Source organism: Phascolarctos cinereus, unplaced genomic scaffold (assembly GCF_003287225.1).
Source record: "Phascolarctos cinereus isolate Bilbo 61053 unplaced genomic scaffold, phaCin_HiC Scaffold_5;HRSCAF=322, whole genome shotgun sequence".
NCBI lineage: Eukaryota > Metazoa > Chordata > Mammalia > Diprotodontia > Phascolarctidae > Phascolarctos > Phascolarctos cinereus.
Window position 1 is genome coordinate 254,172,549 of NW_027555958.1, and position 19,125 is coordinate 254,191,673.

Below are 19,125 nucleotides of genomic sequence, written 5' to 3' on the forward strand. Positions count from 1 at the left end.
AAAGAATTAGTACATTGTAAAATATACTAAATGATAAAACCATATGAAGATTTTTAAGCCCCTTGAGGGCAGGGACCACTTTATACTGATCTTTGCATCTCCCCAATTTTTAGTACAGGGATCTGAATATATCTATAAAACAATAAACATTCATTAAGCAAGCAGCCACAATGTGCCAGGAACTATGAGCATAATAAGAGAGACTAACCAGTCCTTGCCCTCTAGAATCTAATTTTCTATTAGAGGATACAGGTTTACAGTTAAGTACATATAAGACACACACAAAATAAATGCACAGTGGTTTGCTGGTGGCAGAAGTGAAGGTTAAGAGTGGAGACTAAGAACCGGGGGAATCAAGAGAGGCCCTTAGAATAAAGTTATCACGTAAGCTGAGCCTTCGTGAGTTATAACATCTTTGCAAACTGTAATGTGTTAAATAAATGTCAATTATTATCGTTATAACATTCCATATCAACTTACTTTCTGGCTAAGTAACCTCTGCAAACAGCCTGGAAAAAGATGATGATGTCAGTAATTTTTAAATCTCGTTCTTCCTCCAAGTGGGCCAAAACTCCTGCTCTGAAGAATATCTTGCTCTGTCCAATTCTGTACAAGTTAGGGTCTAATTCCAGGGCTCGGATCTAAGAGACAAAAGTTGGTTTACTTTCTGCTACAAATAACAATGTATAATACCAAACAATAACTTAAGAGTTAAGGAAAACCTACCATTCGTTCACAAGCTTGTTTACCATCCATAAAACCTTTTGGAATAGCATTTGGGGTTAGAATCTCATATCTATAAGAAAGATACAGAATAAAGAGAACTCAAAATAAATTTTTAGCACACACATGTTTTCATCTATTTGTAGCAACCTTTTGCCTCTAACAGGTATATAATTAAAGTATGAATACTATATTTGGTACAATTGAAAAACTTCCCATTATAAATATGTAACAAATTATAATATGTATACTATGTATGGCCTCCCCTCCTACCCCCACCTCCCACTGGAATGTGAATTCCTTGAGAGCACATGCTGGTGTCTTTGTATTCCTAGACCCTGGCATGTTGGAAGTACTTAATAAATGCTTGTTGACTGACTGAAAACCTGAAAAAAGACCATGTTTAATTCTTCCTATTCCAGACTCTAATGATGATGCCAACCAAAGCCATTACTTTTTATATATTCCTAGATTATAGGGGAGATTTAATTCCTACCTGGCCTGACAGGCCTCATATCATTGTCATTTCTTTGGGTTAAAGCCAGAAGTAGAGAACCTGCAGCCTCGAGGCCACATGTGGCCTTCTAGGTCCTTGGGTGCAGCCTTTTGACTGAGTCCAACTTTTACAGAACAAATTCTTTTATTAAGAGGATTTGTTCTGTGAAGTTTGGACTCCGTCAAAGAGCCATGCCTGAGAATGTAGGGGGCCACATGTGGCCTCAAGGCCACATGTTCTTCACCCCTAAGTTAGACAATAAATTTAAAGATAACGAATCCAAAAAGTAGAACTTAAAAGTATAATATTTGTATAGACTTTTATAACACATAAAACACTTGCACATATTTTATCTCATTTAATCCTTACAATAATCCCATGGAGTAGACATAGTTATCATCACTTTACGTACAAGGAATCTGCGGCTCAGAGAATTTTACTTATTTTCCAAAGTTTGCACAGACTGAGATGGCCTTTGAACCCAGTCTTTTGATTTCCAAAACTAATCCTCTTACTATGATAACTATCATAAAATAAACACGGTTCTAGATGAAAAGAATATGGGGGAAAAAATAAGCCTTTGCCCAGCAGTAGGGGACAAATACATCACAGCAAGAAAGGTGTGTCATGGTTAATAGATGACACTGCAAATACTGAAAATTTAAATTTTTTTTACAATTTAAAAAATTTTACAATTTTAATTTACACGTTTTTTAGGGGCTAACTTATTAGATATTAAACTTTTTTCCTGCTATTGTTTTCCCCTCAGTTACAAAACAGAGGTTTTAGACTACAAGAGATATGATAAATATTTTGCTTTTTACCTTTGGCATACAAATGAGGCAAGGGGAAAATATTCAATGAATTCAGTTTCCTGGACGCTAACCATGTCCTTTTTATTCCAAGGAATAAAAAGTAAATATCTATTGAACTATTCAGCATACAATGTAATTCAAACGTCACTAATATACTACATCTCTGTGGGGTCTGACATAGGTTGCCAAAAAAGGCCTAAGAATCAGGGAACTCTAAATCAGGTGTTCCTTCTAAAATAACAGTTTTTGATCAAAGTCCTTTTAGAGCAGCGGTTCTTAGCCTGGAGTCCACAAATTATTTTTTCTAAACTATTTTGACAACTGCATTTCAATATAATTGGGTTCCCTTGTAATTTTATGTAGTGTACATATTTAAAAACATTATTCTGATAAGGGGCTCACCAGACTGCCAAAGGAGTCTATGACACAAAGAAGGTTAAGAAGACTCCCTAGTCTAGAGACAGGTACTGTATGATCCAAAGGAATAACATGGGGATTTTAGGTCAGGTAGAATGGAAGAGCAGGTTATCAGTAGGTAGTCCAAGAAATGACTCAACTGGAACACCAATTACAATAAATCTGAAGACTTACTTCCAAAGGAAAACTATAAGGAAAAAGGTTAAGTGAAGAAAAATATCCTAAACAATAAAGAATTGATTTCCATCTCAGACAGTATCACTATCTTACCATCCCTGTTGATGCCACCACCTTCCCTTCCCCCCCTAAAAATCAGTTATTTCTCTACAAGGCCAGAGAGCTAACCCTGCAACTTGACTGGCTCTGGGAACCTCAAGTCATATTTTTGCCTGTAGCCTCACTGCTATGGCTTGCTGGTCCCTTAAGGGCACAAAAAGGCCTACCCACATAGAGTCTGGGCATTTCAGTCATGGTAGAAATTGTCCCAGAGACAATGATTGTTTTGTGAACCAAACACATTTCCATATAGAGGCAAAGGAAGACTTGTCTACCGGAGCTAAATGTTGCCATATTCTTGTTAAATGGCTTTTTGATAACTGTTATAATTTCGTTTTGTTCAACTCTGAACCTAAACTAATAGTCCTGCCCATTATACCATCCTGACTTTGAATCTGGTAATTCACTTCTCCATGAATCATTTTGTGATTCTCCACTCTGTTCTTTTCATTGCCTTATTATATTCTGACTCACTTTTCCTCCTTTATATTCAGTTAAAGGTGAGACTTAAAGGTTAGAACAAATAAGAGTTTACCTTATTGATAGTTATTTCAGAGTTATCTCACTGAACTTATATTTTAAATTAATATTTCTTCCTACATATGTTTTATCTCTGCCAACCATATATTTGGGGGCAGGGACCATATGTCAACCATAATAAAGTCTCAATAAATTTTTACCAATTAAGTGAATAACATCTTTTCTAAAAGACACACTGATTGCTGGTGCTTCATCTCAATATGTGTCATTCTCCAGTGCTTGGGCCACATATTTAATCAATTCTGGGATAAACAGGAAGAATCCCATTTAACGGTTACCTTCTCACTATTTCTTAAGGATTACCATCACTTTTTCAGTTAGGAGTGAAGCACATGTAAAGAAGTCTGAAGTCCTGGTACCTCTGTCTGAATTCCTGGAACACTATGCGGTTTGGGAACCCTTGTCGACAGATTCTAATCCCTTCCAAGACACCGTTGCAACGGAGCTGATCAAGAACTAGATGAGGATCCAGTTTTCCAGCCTAATCAAGTAAACAACAGTTTAAAAGTTGTCCTTTGTAAAATAACACAAAATTTGAAAATTAGCACCGAGACTGACTACAATAAAAAATGCTTGTCATTTGGTACATGAATATAATGTTTTACTTAGTACTTGCCCTCTTCTCATGATTGGGAATGATGCAGCGAACAAAGTTAGGATTAGTATTTCGAAGGGTAGCCATCAGTTTAGTGAGAGATTCTTTGTACAGTTGCCCAACAGTTCGAAACATGCCCTTTTTGGTTTTATATGCTGAGCCAAAAGCAGTCTCTGTCATGCCAGTGACTTGATCCAGACCCACAATACGATCCACTGGTAAAAACAAGAAGGAAATATAAAATCAAACTAGTTATGACTTTTATCAGAAAACAAAATAATAGAACAGAGAGTAATAGAGGAGCAGCACAAGCTTCGTGAAACAGATGGTAAAGGGGATGCCATCTAGGGAAGGCAGTCAGCATATCCAGACACTGGGCACAAGCAGTGGAATCATAAGCCACAAACTTCTATGGCGAGATGTCTTAGTGCTTTGATAACTTAATATAAATACAGACTTTTAAAAACATTACAGCTACAGTCACATGAAATCCACCTTCACACTGTCACTATTTGAAATAAATTATCTTGCCTGAAACTATAAAAGCAAACTATGAAAAAAAATTCAACTTACTTTCCAGAGCCCTAATATATAAATTGACCTAAAAAAGAGCCTATGAAAATGTAAACAGAGAATCCTTAGGAAAATAAATGGACAATGAAAATGTCCATGAATTGGGAAGCACAGATTCTCTCCATTCAATCATTAGCTTTTCAGGAAGAAAAGTGACTCTGGGGAGAAGATGAATTTAAACAGCCTGGGAATATTTTAACTATATCAATTGCTTCAAATTCCAAAAATGTTAGAAAGACTTAGATAAAGGGAAAGAATAAGTGCTACACAAAAATCTACAAAAACGAGCAGAAAACAAAAACTAAAACACAGAAAAATGTCTTTTACTTTCAATTAACTTTCTATTTCTTTAAGGAGGAACAAATGCCTGAGTTTTCCATGTGAACACTAGCTAAAATTTCTCATTGTAACTTTATCGTGAGTGATTAAAAACAGTATTAGACCTGTCATGTTGCTAATGGCCCACAACTATCTATGCAATCTACTCTAATATTTACTTTTACTGTATCCCAGATCACTAGCTAAGAAGAATATAAGTATATAGTCTCGAGTGAACAAATTTTTAAAAAAGGAATTAGGGATCCTTTGTGGATCAATTTTTTTGAAAGCCACAAACACAAGGAAAGAGGCAGTAGATACTAAAAATTTTTTAAAACTGTTTTTCTTCCATTTAGCTAACTGTAGCTGAATCAGTACTGATTTTCATAGCTATCTCAATAAACATCTTAAAAATAGAAAAAATTCAAAAAAACTTTTGAAGCCTCATAGCTTCCTTTATTAACAAAAATATAGCTAAGAAAGATTATTAATCAACCAAATGAACAGTTGGAAATGAAATGCACACACTGCTAATTCATGTTTTAAGTTGGAGTAATCCAAAACAATTTTTGATGATACATTTGGTCTATTATTTTATGTTGAAATTATCTGCCAAGATTTGAAGTGCTAAAAGATTGAGGATACCTGTTGTTCCTAAAAGTTCCTAGAAAAATATAATTGTTACATTAAGGAACTGTTTGGGATGGGGCGGGGGAGGGACAGGCATATTCTTCCACTTATGGGTTCTCAAAGAGTTTTTATTTTTACAATTATTCCTATTATTGTCATAATTATAATCAAAGAAGGCACTTATTAATATTTTTATTTCTGGCATTTCCTCCAACAAGAAATGTCCAAACAAAAGCTTAAATTTATTGAATCTTAATTTATAGTATTCCTGTACCAGGAATTCCATTCAATGAGTACTAGAGCTCTGCATGCTGGTGGTGTATGAATGATATGTTTTGTTGTTTCAGTTACCTGCATTATACTGTGGAGCTGCCTATAGTAGCAGAATCATTTTAATTTTTAACTTGGTAGTTAACCTTTTAACAAGGTAGCTTTAAATCATGGTACTTACAATGTGGAACTTTAAAAAATAATCAACACTGCAAAAATTACCAATGCAAAAGAAACATGTTACATTTTTTATGGCAGAACTCTGCAAATTAAAAAAAAACAACACTGCTCCACAGAAGTATGCTATGTGAAAAGGGGAGGTATGGCCCATAAAACCACCTTTCAGTAGGTATATGGCCAGCCATAGTGTTCATCCCTATTGAGATTACAGAGGTCCAGGTGACCTTGGTTATGAGTATTCTTAACATTGAAGATGTTTAAGCCCCATTCTACCAATGTTTTTGCCCGATTATAATTGACTTTTGGCTTATGCCTCATTATGTTACTGATTGGTAACACACATTCAGTTACAAATACAGTACCTTGATATATCCACTGCTACAATGCTACTTATCTAACATTTTACCCTGTTTTGTCTTTTCAGTAAATACGTTTTCAGTGCAGTCCTCAAACACTAAGCTGTTAAGTAAATGTTCTGTAAGTTTTCTGAACAACTATTTCATCCTGAAGATCTGTTAAGTGTGTTTTTCTGTTGAATCCTAAGAGTCCTGCAAAGCTAAGCTTGTGTCTACTAAAGTTATCATGAGACAAAAAGAGTGAGGTTATTAAATATACACTAAATGTATGCATTATATAATAATATAGTAAGCTTATAGTGAATTGTAAGTGAATAATATGTGTACTATGTGTTCATTTTGAAACATCTGTAATAATACTTATGGACTACATTTGTTTTTCTATAAGCTTCTTTACTCTATTATCTGTTGATCTGAGGATGATGGGGGGAAGGGGAAGTAAATATGTGTTTATATACCACTTACTATGTATCAGGCACTGTACTAAACATCTTTTATAAATATTTTCTTATTTGATCCTCACAACCACCCTCAAGGTTGCAATTATTAACACCATTTTACAGGTGAGAAAGCTGAGGCAAATAGAAGTTAAATGACTTGCCCAAGGCTACACTTGAACTCGGGTCTTCCTCACTCCAGGCCCGCTTCTAATATCATTAATGTGTGGGTTATTTGGGGGGCAAAAAGTTTATCCCACTTTTTTCCTTTTAGAGTTTGTGGGGGAGAGTCCTTTAGTGGTTTAAACCACCTTTATGGAGGCTGAAACTTACTTTATTCTCTGCCCATCCTTGTTTTAGGCTCATGTTTCAGATTTGTATACTTTTATCACATTATTCTGGTGACCAAATATATGTTCCTCGTTCAAAGGAGTTAAATGAAATACTGCCTTCCAACATTATCATGTGGCCAATGACAATGTACTTTATGGATCTGTGTATAAAATTTATTGACCTTTCTCATTTACCTGTTGTAGTATTTTTATATCATTGTGTGTATATTAGGCTGCTACATAAAACTTTTAGAAAATTTAATGTAGGCCGAAATTCCTTACAAGATAATTAGCAGAATGTTCAGTATAACAAACTAAAGCTACATGTTAAAATGATTTTGTTTTTTGTTATATTCTATGATGCCCACGAGGTGCGGTGGGGTGGTGCTGCTGCTTTAATGGTGAGGATGCCTGGCTCTGGTGAGGTAAAAGCAAAGCAAACTACAGCCGATGATCCCGCTGTAGGTATCATTCAGCATCTGGAGGGCACATGCTTTGTAAGATGGGCATACACATACAAAATCAGTTACATCTAAAAGACCTACTATATAAATCTAAAAATGGAAAGTAGGTTTTTTGTTTATTTTTATAAAACTATGGACAGATTAGAAACAAACTTTTCCCTGTCATAAAGGCAGTGATGAAACCTTCTTAAGGTGATGTTCTTAAAAATGGAGGGGCTCTTGTGAGAAAAAAATAAGTTTCAATTATTTCAAGGGAACATAATTTTAAGAAATGCTTGTGGTTCCCTGGAAATGCTGTAATTTTGTATTTTATGTACAAAAATCATTATTCTCTGCATGCATATAGTTCAAAGGTCTTCATGCTCACATTCAAATTAGATAAATAACTTCATTTTTAGAGCTAAGTTTAATTTTGAAATTTAATTTTATTTTGAACAATTTAGATAATTCTGTTCTTTGCATTTATAAGTATAAACATTTTACTTGTTACTCAATTCTGCAATTTTTATAATTATGATATAACAATATCCTTAATATTTTAGACGAACACTTTATGTGTAACTTATAACTCTAAATTTTATTCTTCTGAGTAAAATGTAATATTAAAACTGAATATTTTAAAAAAAAAAAGCAAGGTTGGACATCCAATTCCAAGGACCTGGACTTCAAAAACAATTTTAAGAAATGCAATATAAAGGGTCTTAAATCTGTTACATTTGATTTTGTGTTACCAAAACTAAATTATGTTGATATTCTAATTTTCCAAATGCACAACTCTGATCAGATCATCCTATTGCAAAAAACAAGCAATCTCTACATCTCTACAGTACCCAGATTCCTTGGCCTGTTACTGAAGAACTCCTGTAATTTCAACATTGTCTACTTAGAGCTGGAAGGGACTTCAGAGGACATCTAGTCCAACTTTCTCAGGTAAAAAAAAATGAGGTAGAGGATGGTAACTGATCTGTTCAAGGTCACACGGGCAGTGTCAGAAGTAGGGTATGAACTCCTCTGACTCCAGAGCCAGTACTTTTTCCACTGTCCCCACAGCATATAGTTGGGTAAACTGGCCCAGACAGACTGTTATACACCCATGGTCATGGAGCCAGTAAGTAGAAGAGCTTCTTGGGGAAGGTGTAAAAGTGTCAAGAGCTGTGTATGGGCTATGAGACATGGCCGATCCTGGGTGCACAGGTCCTCATAGCATGGGGCTGATGGTGCCGAAGCTTTGAGCCCACAGACTGAGTCGCTCATGGCTCCTTTCTCCTCTAAAGTCATGCCAGCTAAAGTTACTGCCCTTCACCTGGAAAGGGCACCTGAAGATGGGGGGACACGTTCCACAGTCTGGACAGGCCCATCATTCCTGCAATCAATGACCTTCAAAGAGTTTATTGTGGACATTTACCCAGGAAGAGTGGGAACAACAGAATTATGCTCCCAGGGATCTAGACTAGGCTATAATGCTGAAAAACTCTAAGAGCCTTGTCATTCTGCAGTTTCTAATGATTAAACCAGCGATAATCAACCACGGATACTGGGGAAGGCAACTGCTTTTCAGCTAAAAGTTTCCACCCTGAAACTCTGCTTCTCTTTCTTAGGGCCTCTGCAAATAGACCACTCTCTCAGAAAGGGCCCTACTTCATAACACAAGGCAAGTCTTCTGATTCCAAAATAAGCACACCTCCACTGAACCATAATTCCTTTTAGATCATTTAATTTATACGTACTCCTAAATACCAAGGTCTCTCTGGCAGAAATTTCTGCCATGAGGCACTGCTTTCCTGATTGGTGGCTACCTTGCAGAAACCACTATCTCAGTAAGAACCCCAGCCATGCTTCCCTTCACTCAAAACCTCTTTCAACTTCTTACAGGTTGTCTACCCCCAAAATCTGTACTGCTTTCAAGTTGTATGTAGTTTTGCCCAATTGTAATATAAGCTCCTTGAAGGCAGGGATTATTGTTGGCTTGTGTTTGTATTCTTAGTGGAATGCTCTATCATCCATCCATCTATCTATCAAAGAGCTGTGATTTGAATCTAGGTTTTGTGAATACAAATCCACCATTATTTCTGCTGTAACATGATGCTTACCCCAAATAAGCACTGTGATTTTCTGGCTGTGTCCTTGGGTCTAGGCTGTCCCAACCTACATTTTCCCCTCTTTAAATTACTACTTCAGGACCCAGCTCAAATCCCATTGCCATGATAACTTCCTGGTCACTTCACGTCTAAGATGTCCTTTTGTAACCTCTACTCCTATAGCATTTAGCCTGTATCACTTATCACATACACCCTTGTTACTGTATGTCTTATATGACTCACCCTCCCTGCCTTTATGTTATAGAATTACAAACAAAAGATACTCAATAAATATTATTGAATGACCAATCATTTTTCTTCTCTACTCCACATCATGTGCTCATTTTAATGTAAATCCATTACTTTTTCACCCTGCTTGCTGGTGTCATTCCCTACCTCACAGAATAGGCATAGTCACACCAGGGCCTTGAGCTATTTTTCAGCAATAGTTCCAACTTAGAAAAGCACTTTAAACTGAAGCACTTTTAGCTGACAATACTCCATATTTCACTCATCTTATGCTCCAATAAAACCAGACTATCTACTATTCCCATAACACCTTTCAGGCACATGTTCAGGACACAGCTACTTTTAAATAAATATTTGATTGAATTAAGGAACTTTTACCTATATTCAATCAACAGGAATTTATTAGGACCTTACTTCTGAGTCTAGGAATATAAAGGCAAAACTGAAAGATTCCTTGCCCACAAGGATCTCAGATCAAAAAGGATAAACTGGATTCAGAGTCAAAAAGCATCTAAATGGCAATCAGTATCTCCAGATGCTGACTTTTCCTGTGTCTGAAAACTACCTTGTATTTATGCATTTGATTGTGCAGATTAATTTTATTAATATATACGTGTTAACTGATTGCAATCAAGCTGCTACTGTTATGGATAAAATGATGGTCTATTAGGAGAAATTACGGTGTTTAAAAATTATTACTAGAAAATCTGTAATTCCTTTGTCCTCCCAAATGAATTATATTATGTACTGAAAGACATAAAGAATAAACAACACAAAACCCAAACATGTAACAAAGGAAAAAATGATTTAAACAATTACGCATTTGTCTGTGGACATCTTTTACTTAAAGATTATTCAAAAACTACACATTAACTCAAGAAATATGAAAAAAGTCATCCTGTTTATTTCTGTGAACCCAGTTGAAATATTCTGTGTATTTTTTTTGTTTCCCCACTATTGTCTATTTACACAGCTACAGGCAGTGTACATATTATTCTGATGGTCATTTTAAAAATTACTTATTTTACACATCATTGTGTATGATATGTTTTATTTCATACATAATGATAATAGTACATACTTTCTGATTGACTTGTAAATCACAATTTGTTCAGCTAGTACCCTCATTCCTAGAAACATGTTATTTCTAGAATTTTGCTATTACGAATAATAATAGTTTTGTGTGGATAGGTCAAAGATCACAGCTATAGTGGTCTTACATGTACCTCTTACATAAGAGGTAATCTAGTCCAAACCCCATATGTTACAGATGAGGATACTGAGGCACAGAGAGGTTATATGATTTAACCCAAGTCCACACAATTATAAGACAGCCAAGACTGTACCCCAAGTTCCTTGATTCCTAAATAAGTACACGTCACATACCACCAGAATACCTTATAGAACACTGCCTGGAAAAATTTCTCATAAATTAAAATTTTTTATTTGTAATTTTTTCTGATTAACAAGCGTTTGGTTTTTTTCTATTACTCTCAACTGTTCCTAAAATCGAACAACTAATTTAATAATAATGATGATGACAGTAATGATAGCAGCTAACCTTTACATAGAGCTTCCTTATGTGTCAGGTACTATGCTAAGTACTTTACAGTTACTATCTCATTTAATCCTCACAACAGCCCTGGAAGGTAGGTACTATAATTATCTCTTATTTTGAAGATAAGGAAACCAGGCAAACATAGATTAAGTGATTTACCCAGGGTCATGAAGCTAGGAAGTGTCTGAGAAAGACTTGAATTCAGGTCTTTCTGACTTTAAACCCAGTGCTCTATGTACCAAGCCATCTTGCTGCCTAAATAAATGAATGAATAAATGCCCTGTAACAAATATGCATGATGAAAAAAAACAAATTTCCACACTGGCCGTGTCCAAAAATGTATTTCTTATTCGGCCTTTTAAGTCTATCACCTCTCTAGCAGGAATAGATGGGTAGCATGCTTCATCTTCAGTCCTTTAAAACTGTCTGTCACTGCATTGATCTAAGTTCTAAGGTCTTTGAAAGTTGTTTTTCCTGATAATTTTATTGTCAAAGTATTAACTGTTCTTTTAGTTTTGCTCACTTCACTCTGCATCAGTTCACAGAGGTTTTCCTATGAAACTGTCCGTTTCATTCATTGTTTAAGGTGTGAGAATAATATTCCATTATATCTACCTAGCATAATTTGGCTGGCCAATCCCCAAGAGATGGATACAACTTTAGTTCCCACCCCCTCCCTCCACCCCCCCAAAAAGAAGTGCTATATTTTTTTATATATGGATCCTCTTCTTCCTTCATTGATCTTCCTGGAGTCTAAACCAAGCAGTTGTCAGCTGGGTAAGCAAAGCTTAGTAACTTCTGAGGGCCTAGTTTCAAACTGCTTTCCAGAATGAGAGTAGGAGCTCATAGTTCTACTGACAGGTTATTAATATATTGGTTTCCCACAGCCCCTTTATCTTTTGACATTTTCCTCTCTGGTCATCTTCGCCAATCTGATGGGTATGGGATATGAGGAGGGATTTCTGTTGTTCCAATAGCTAATTATGTACTTCATCTGGGCTAAACCCCAAATCTCTTACTATCTCCTCACTTACTTTTCATTATCAATTCTGTTAGTCATTTTTGTTATGTTACTTCCAGTGCAAAAGTCATTCTCCTTTGCAGAGAAAACATAAACAATATCACAATCGAGCAAATCTGCCTTTTCTCTGTAGTCATTTATATCACCCCACGAACCCTAAGAAAAGGTCCTTTGTGTTCTTTGATCCTATGGTGTGGTATATATTGCTTTCTCTATGGCAAGCTTTTGCATGGAGCAATCATTTTCTCACAAGATTCCCATCATTTCCACTCTTTCCAGACCTAGAATAAAATTTATTCTTGTTGTTTCTTCTACCTTTTGAAGGATGAAATTAAGACAAGTCAAAAAGATATAGCTCCTTTGTTTTTGATAGAAAGAACTCCAGTACATTTGGGGATAACTGCAGTGCATGTATCATGCATTACTCCCTATTTCCAAAACTTTTCATCTATTTCTTCTTTCAGTCTAAGTCAGGGGTAGGGAACCTGAGGCCTCTAGGCCACATGTAGCCTTCTATGTCCTTGGGTGCAGCCTTTTGACTGAGTCCAAGTTTTACAGAACAAATCCTTTTATTAAGATTTGTTCTGTGAAGATAAATGGTCAAAGGATATGAACAGACAGTTCTCAGATGAAGAAATTAAAGCCATCTATAGTCATATGAAAAAATGCTCTAAATTGTTATTGATTAGAGAAATGCAAATCAAAACAACTCTGAGGTACCACATAATACCTATCAGATTGGCCAACATGACAAAACAGGAAAATGATAAATGTTGGAGAGGATGTGGGAAAATTGGAACGCTAATACATTGTTGGTGGAGTTGTGAAATGATCCAACCATTTTGGAGAACAATGTGGAACTATGCCCAAAGGGCTACAAAAATGTGCATACCCTTTGATCCAGCAATAGCACTTCTAGGGCTATATCCCAAAGAGATCAAACAAATGGGAAAAGGACCCATATGTACAAAAATATACATAGCAGCTCTTTTTGTGGTGGCAAAGAATTGGAAATTGAGAGGATGCCCATCAATTGGGGAATGGCTGAGCAAGTTGTGGCATACGAATGTAATGGAATACCATTGGGCTGTAAGAAATGATGAACAGGCTGACTTCAGAAAAACCTGGAAAGACTTATATGGTCTGATGCTGAGTGAAGTGAGCAAAACCAAGAGGACTTTGTACACAATACCAGCCACGTTATGCAATGACTAAGATTGTTAAGCTGAACCTTTCTCAGCATTATGAGGATCTAAGACATTTCCAAAGGTCTCGGGATGGATAATGCTGTTCACATTCAAAGAAAGAATTATGGAAGTCGAATCGCTATCACTTATTTTTACCTTCTGTTGAGTTTTGTTTCCTTTCTGATGGTTCCTTGTATGGGTTTTAATTTTTACTTACAGCTTCACTAATGTGAAAATATGTTTACTGGGTATGTAAATGTAAAGCCTATATCAGATTGTGTGCCGTCTTGGGGGGGGGGGAGGAAAAGGGAGAAAAATTTTCAACTCAAAAGCATATGGAAAAAATAAAAAATTTTAAAAAAAGATTTGTTCTGTGAAGTCTGGACTCAGTCAAAAGACTGAACATGAGACTTGAGGCTGAAAGCTCCCCACTCCTGGTCTAGGTGGTCTGTAATATAATCAGGTAGCAAAATCAACTGTTTCTTCTCCCTCCACTGACTTTTAGCCAAAACCTCTCCATCATGTTTCTTCCTTCTAGGTTCTACTTTGAGCATATCCCAATATACAATGCAACCACACCATCAAAGAAATATATAAGCAAAACAATAAAATTAGCTTCTCATGTGGTAAGATTAAGGGATAATTTTTGAACAGGGGTTCTTAATGAAATGTCTATGAACTTGTTTTTTGATAAATATATTTCAGCATAACTGGTTTCCTTTGTAATACTATGTATTTTATTTTCTGCATTAACAGTATCATTTTGAGAAGCATTCACCAGACTGTCAAGAGGGTCCATAACACAAAAAAGGTTTAAGAGCTCTTACTTTAGACAATACATGTGCTTCAATGGTTTTTACAACACAGAGAAAGTGAAGAAGACCCTGAATGGTAAACTTATCAGAGAAGATGGACAAGAGTTGCACTGGATCGGTAGAGATCTGCATTAGAGGGATTTTTTTGAGTAATGACAGAGAGGAAAAAAGCATAGATGTTCATCAAATTTGCAGATGACACAAAATTGAGAGAGAGTGAGCACTATAGCTAACAAAGGCTGCAGAACTGGGCTGAACTGAATAAATGAAATTCAATAGGGATAAATATAAAGTCTTACACTTGGGAACAATAACAACAAATCAACTTCCCAGTTACTAGATGGGGCAGGAATGGATGGGCAACAGTTGAACTTGATATAAAAATATCAATGGCATATTCCAGAGAATTAGATAAAATAATAATATGACTCATATAGAAAGTCAAGAATTTTGGAGGAATGAAAGGAACTACGCATGGAACAGGAGGAGCATTTGCAGATCTCTAATTGGAGTACAAAATAGTAATTAGCAAAGCTATCTAGTACAGGATAAAATATAGGAAAAAGATAAATTGAACATATTAGAAAATATCTGGCATAAATGTATAGAACAAAAAATCTTACATTCAAGATCACAAAACATTGGGGAAAATTTATTATTTGGCAATTGCTGGTAAAATTAAAAAGCAATTTGGAGAATAGTCTTAAATCACATACATTAAGTTTCAAATGGATCATGATAAATTTTTTTTGGGGGGAGGGTGGAATTCTTTTTGGCTTAAGACCAAAATGGTTAATAAGAACAGTGATACTTGAGATAAGTAGGGAGATTACAGGAAAGTACTGGGCTGCCCTTGATGAGAGTTCCAAGTTACCAATAGTCAAAGAACTGTTTGTAGCGTAGTAAAAGACATCGAGGACCATTGGCTAGAAAACTTTAAAAGATTATGGAAAACAAAAAGTGCTGTTGGAACTGGAAAATGACAAAGTCCAGATTTTGATACAAGAGAAGACAATGGATTAGGATTGATGTGATTTAATCCTCAAAATACAGGCCTGCAAGTAATTCTCTAGAATATGCCACTAGTATTTTTTTATTGCTACTGCATTTTACCTATAAATTAATTGGAATCACGCTACCATTTTTACTACATTAGCTATACTAAACCATTGCATCTCTGATTGTTTACTGCCTCTTTGAAGGTCATGTGGAACTCCAAAAGACTCATGATAGAAAATGATATCCACACCCAGAAAAAGAACTATGGAGTCTGAATACAGATTGAAGCATATTATTTGCTTTCTTTTTTTTTTGTTGTTGTTTCTTCTTTCTCGTGGTTTCTCTCATTAGTTCTAATTCTTCTTTACAGCCTGACTAATGTGAAAATAGGTTCAAAACAATGTGAATGTAGAGCCAATATAAAATTGCACGTCATCTTGGGGTGGGGAGAAAATCTGGAACTCAAAATCTTATGGAAGTGAATGTTGAAAAATAAACGTAAAAAAATTAATTAAAAAAAAATAAAGGTCATGTGGTACGGTGGATTAAACACTGGATCTGCAGTGTGTAAGCCGCAGGTTAGAATCCTGCCTCAGACAAGTCACTAAGCTTCCCTGAGCCTCAGGCTCCTCATTCAGGAAATGGTAACAACAGCACCTGCTTCTAAGATTGCGAAGACCATATGAGATAATTTGTAATTTGCAAGCCTTAAATACTCTTATTATTCTTGCAAAAATGATTTAAGAGTTGTCATTTATTGGCTTAGTTTGTGTTTTTTTGTAGATTAATGCCCTAATTAATAGCCTCTCATTTTAAAATAGAAATTCTTTTTCTTTTATTTCCCAATTCTTTCGTTAACATATTTAATTATCTCCATTTTTTCATTATTTTAAAGAAAGCTACTTGTATTGATCTTTGCTTTTTTGTGATGTTACCAAAAATATTGTAGAAGTTTTTTTTCTGTATTGACTGATATAACCATATCAATCATACAGAATCAATCATATATTTATGTGATATATTGTGCTAACTCATTTCCAACTAGTATACCATCTTCTCACTCCTGGCATAAATTCTACTTGATTATAATGATTTTTGTATATTACTGTTATTTGATTTGTCAGGGTTCTATTTAGCATTTTTGTATTAATTAATTTGATTCTTCATTTCACAAGTTGTGACTGACCCAAAAGGCAACAGAGACACTCATGACAAGCACAAGTAAAACAAAGTAAAGTGGGGAATCTGCATTTCATCATTCACTATGACTTTAGGAGTCACGACGGTTATGTGTCAAGAGCATTAATAAGCAGGGAAACAGCCCAAGTGACACAATAATACCCACAAAATATAAAAAAGAGTACAAAAAGTAAAAAAGAATATAGCATGCTGTATAGATGCATTCTGGCTCTATAGGAAAACATGGATAACATCACATAGGATGAGCATGAACTGGTCTTGATTTACAGAAGAGGCACTAACTGGATGATATTACATCATCTATTAAAGTGTATGTATTTCTGGGGCAGCTAGGTGGCACAGTGGATAGAGCACTGGCCTTGGAATGAGGAGGACCTGAGTTTAAATCTGGCCTCAGACACATAACATTCACTAGCTGCATGCCTTTGGGCAAGTCATTTAATCCCAATTTCCTCACCAAAAAACCAAAACAAAACACCCCCCCTCCCCGGCCAAAGTTATCATTAAAGTGTATATATTCCTTAGTGAATCAGTTCTATAGAGCTTTTTCTTTTCCTTATCTATAGCAGTTTCAGGGAACAAGACACTTTCTAACCTCATAAAAAGGAGTTCAGCATATTTTATCATCTGGGAGAATATTTTACAAAGAATGAGGACTGTTCTTTGAATGTTATTTGAATTTTTGACACAACGTGCTTGCAAATCCCTTTGGTGAAAGCATCTGTTTACATGATATCATTAATATCCTGTTCAATTTCTGTTTCTACATATTTAAACAATCTATAGAATGTCATAGTTGAAAGGACTCCACAGGCCATAGAGCTCAATCTGTATTAATAAAAATCTCCTCTACATCATGCCTGCTCTAATTATTGGGAGCTTTTTCATTACATCTGATCTAAATTTGATTGTAATTTTTACTCATTTGGCCTAGTTCTGTATTCAGAGACAAAAAAGAATACATCTTATTCCCCTTTAGACCTGACAGACATCAAAAATACTTGAAAATACCTATCATGTCATGCCTCCCTTTCTGGACCCTCCCCACCAACTCTTCTACTCTTAGCATAAACAACCCTAATTCCTTCACCTGATTTTCTTTCAATATGAATTCAAGGCCTTTTATCATGAATCAATTAATCAATCAACAAGCATTTATTATGTGTATACTAAGCATCAGGCACAAGAGGAGTCACCAAAAAATAAAAAATAAAAATCAAACAATTCCTACACGTAAGGAATTTATATTCAAACAGGGAACACAATAAGTACATATACACATATATAAACTACATAAAAACAGAAATAAAATATATGTGGTGTTTTGAGTTGAATCTAAAAGGAAGAAAAAAATTCTTTGAGAGGTGAGGGAGAGTATTATGAGGAACAGAGAAAAGGCCACTTGAACTGGATCACAGAGTTCATGGGGAGGGGTGAGAAGTAATATCCAATAAACCTAAAAAAAGTCAGACTGGGGCCAAGTTTGTGAAGGACTTTAAAAGCTAAACAGGGGTTTCTATTTTATCCTAGAACTGATAGGGAATTGATTGAGTAGGGGGAGTGGCATGGTCACATCTGAGATTATGGTCAATCATTCTGGCAGTACTGGGTAGCAGAAAATTAAAAGTACTGAAAGACTTGATGCAGGAAGACCAAGTAGGAGGCCACTGAAAACAATCAAAATTGGAGGTTATGAGACTCTGAACTAAGGTGATAGTTGTATAAACAGGGAAGGGATAAGATGTAAAAACTATTGTAAAAGAAACAACAAGATTTGGCAACTGATATGTGTAGTAAAAGAGAGTGATAAGTCTAACGTGATGCCAAGGTTATAAACCTAGGAGATTGGAAGGACAGCACTACCTTCAATCTGACATAGAGGAGTTTGTTGAAGAAAAAGTAGTGAGCCCTGTGTTTTGGACACAATCAGTGTGGCATTCAGTTTGAAATGTTCAATAGAAAACTGGTAGAGGGGTACTCAAGCAGAGTTCCTGTGGCTGCTTAGGCAGATGTGTCAGTAATCTGCAGAGAAATAATAACTTACAGGAGCTGATGAGGTCACTGAGAGGGAGCACAGGGGTTAGGATAGGATCCTCTCCAAAATTATTATTTTCCTTTTTGGTCATCTTCGCCAGTCTGATAAGTATCAGGTAGAACCCTAAATTTGTTTTAATTTGCATTTCCCATATCATTAGTGAATTAGATAATTTTATATGGTTATAAATAGCTTGTAGCTTGCAAAGACTTTGTTTTAGGCAGTTTTCAGATTAAGAAATTAAAGCTATCTATAGTCATATAAAAAAACGCTCTAAATCACTATTACTTAAAGAAATGCAAATCAAAACAACTCTGATTTAGCAAATCACACCTATTAGATTGGCTAATATGACAAAACAGGAAAATTATAAATGTTGGAGAAGATGCGGGAAAATTGGAACACTAATGGTGTTGGTGGAATTGTGAAGTGATCCAACCATTCTGGAGAACAATTTGGAATTTGCCCAAAGGGCTAACAAAACTACCCATACAAGCAATAAACCAGCAATACCACTTCTAGTATCCCAAAGAGATCATAATAATGGGAAAAGGACCCACT

At 35.5% G+C, this 19,125-nt stretch overlaps 1 protein-coding gene across 1 annotated transcript in view; it reads right to left on the reverse strand.

The window, feature by feature from the left end:
* MYH10 (myosin heavy chain 10) overlaps positions 1 to 19,125 on the reverse strand; it is a 182,921-nt gene that overhangs the window by 62,448 nt on the left and 101,348 nt on the right. The window contains 4 exon segments of the mRNA XM_020966465.2: positions 481 to 641; positions 727 to 796; positions 3,627 to 3,748; positions 3,884 to 4,077. Of these exon segments, the coding sequence (XP_020822124.1) occupies positions 481 to 641; positions 727 to 796; positions 3,627 to 3,748; positions 3,884 to 4,077 (547 nt within the window).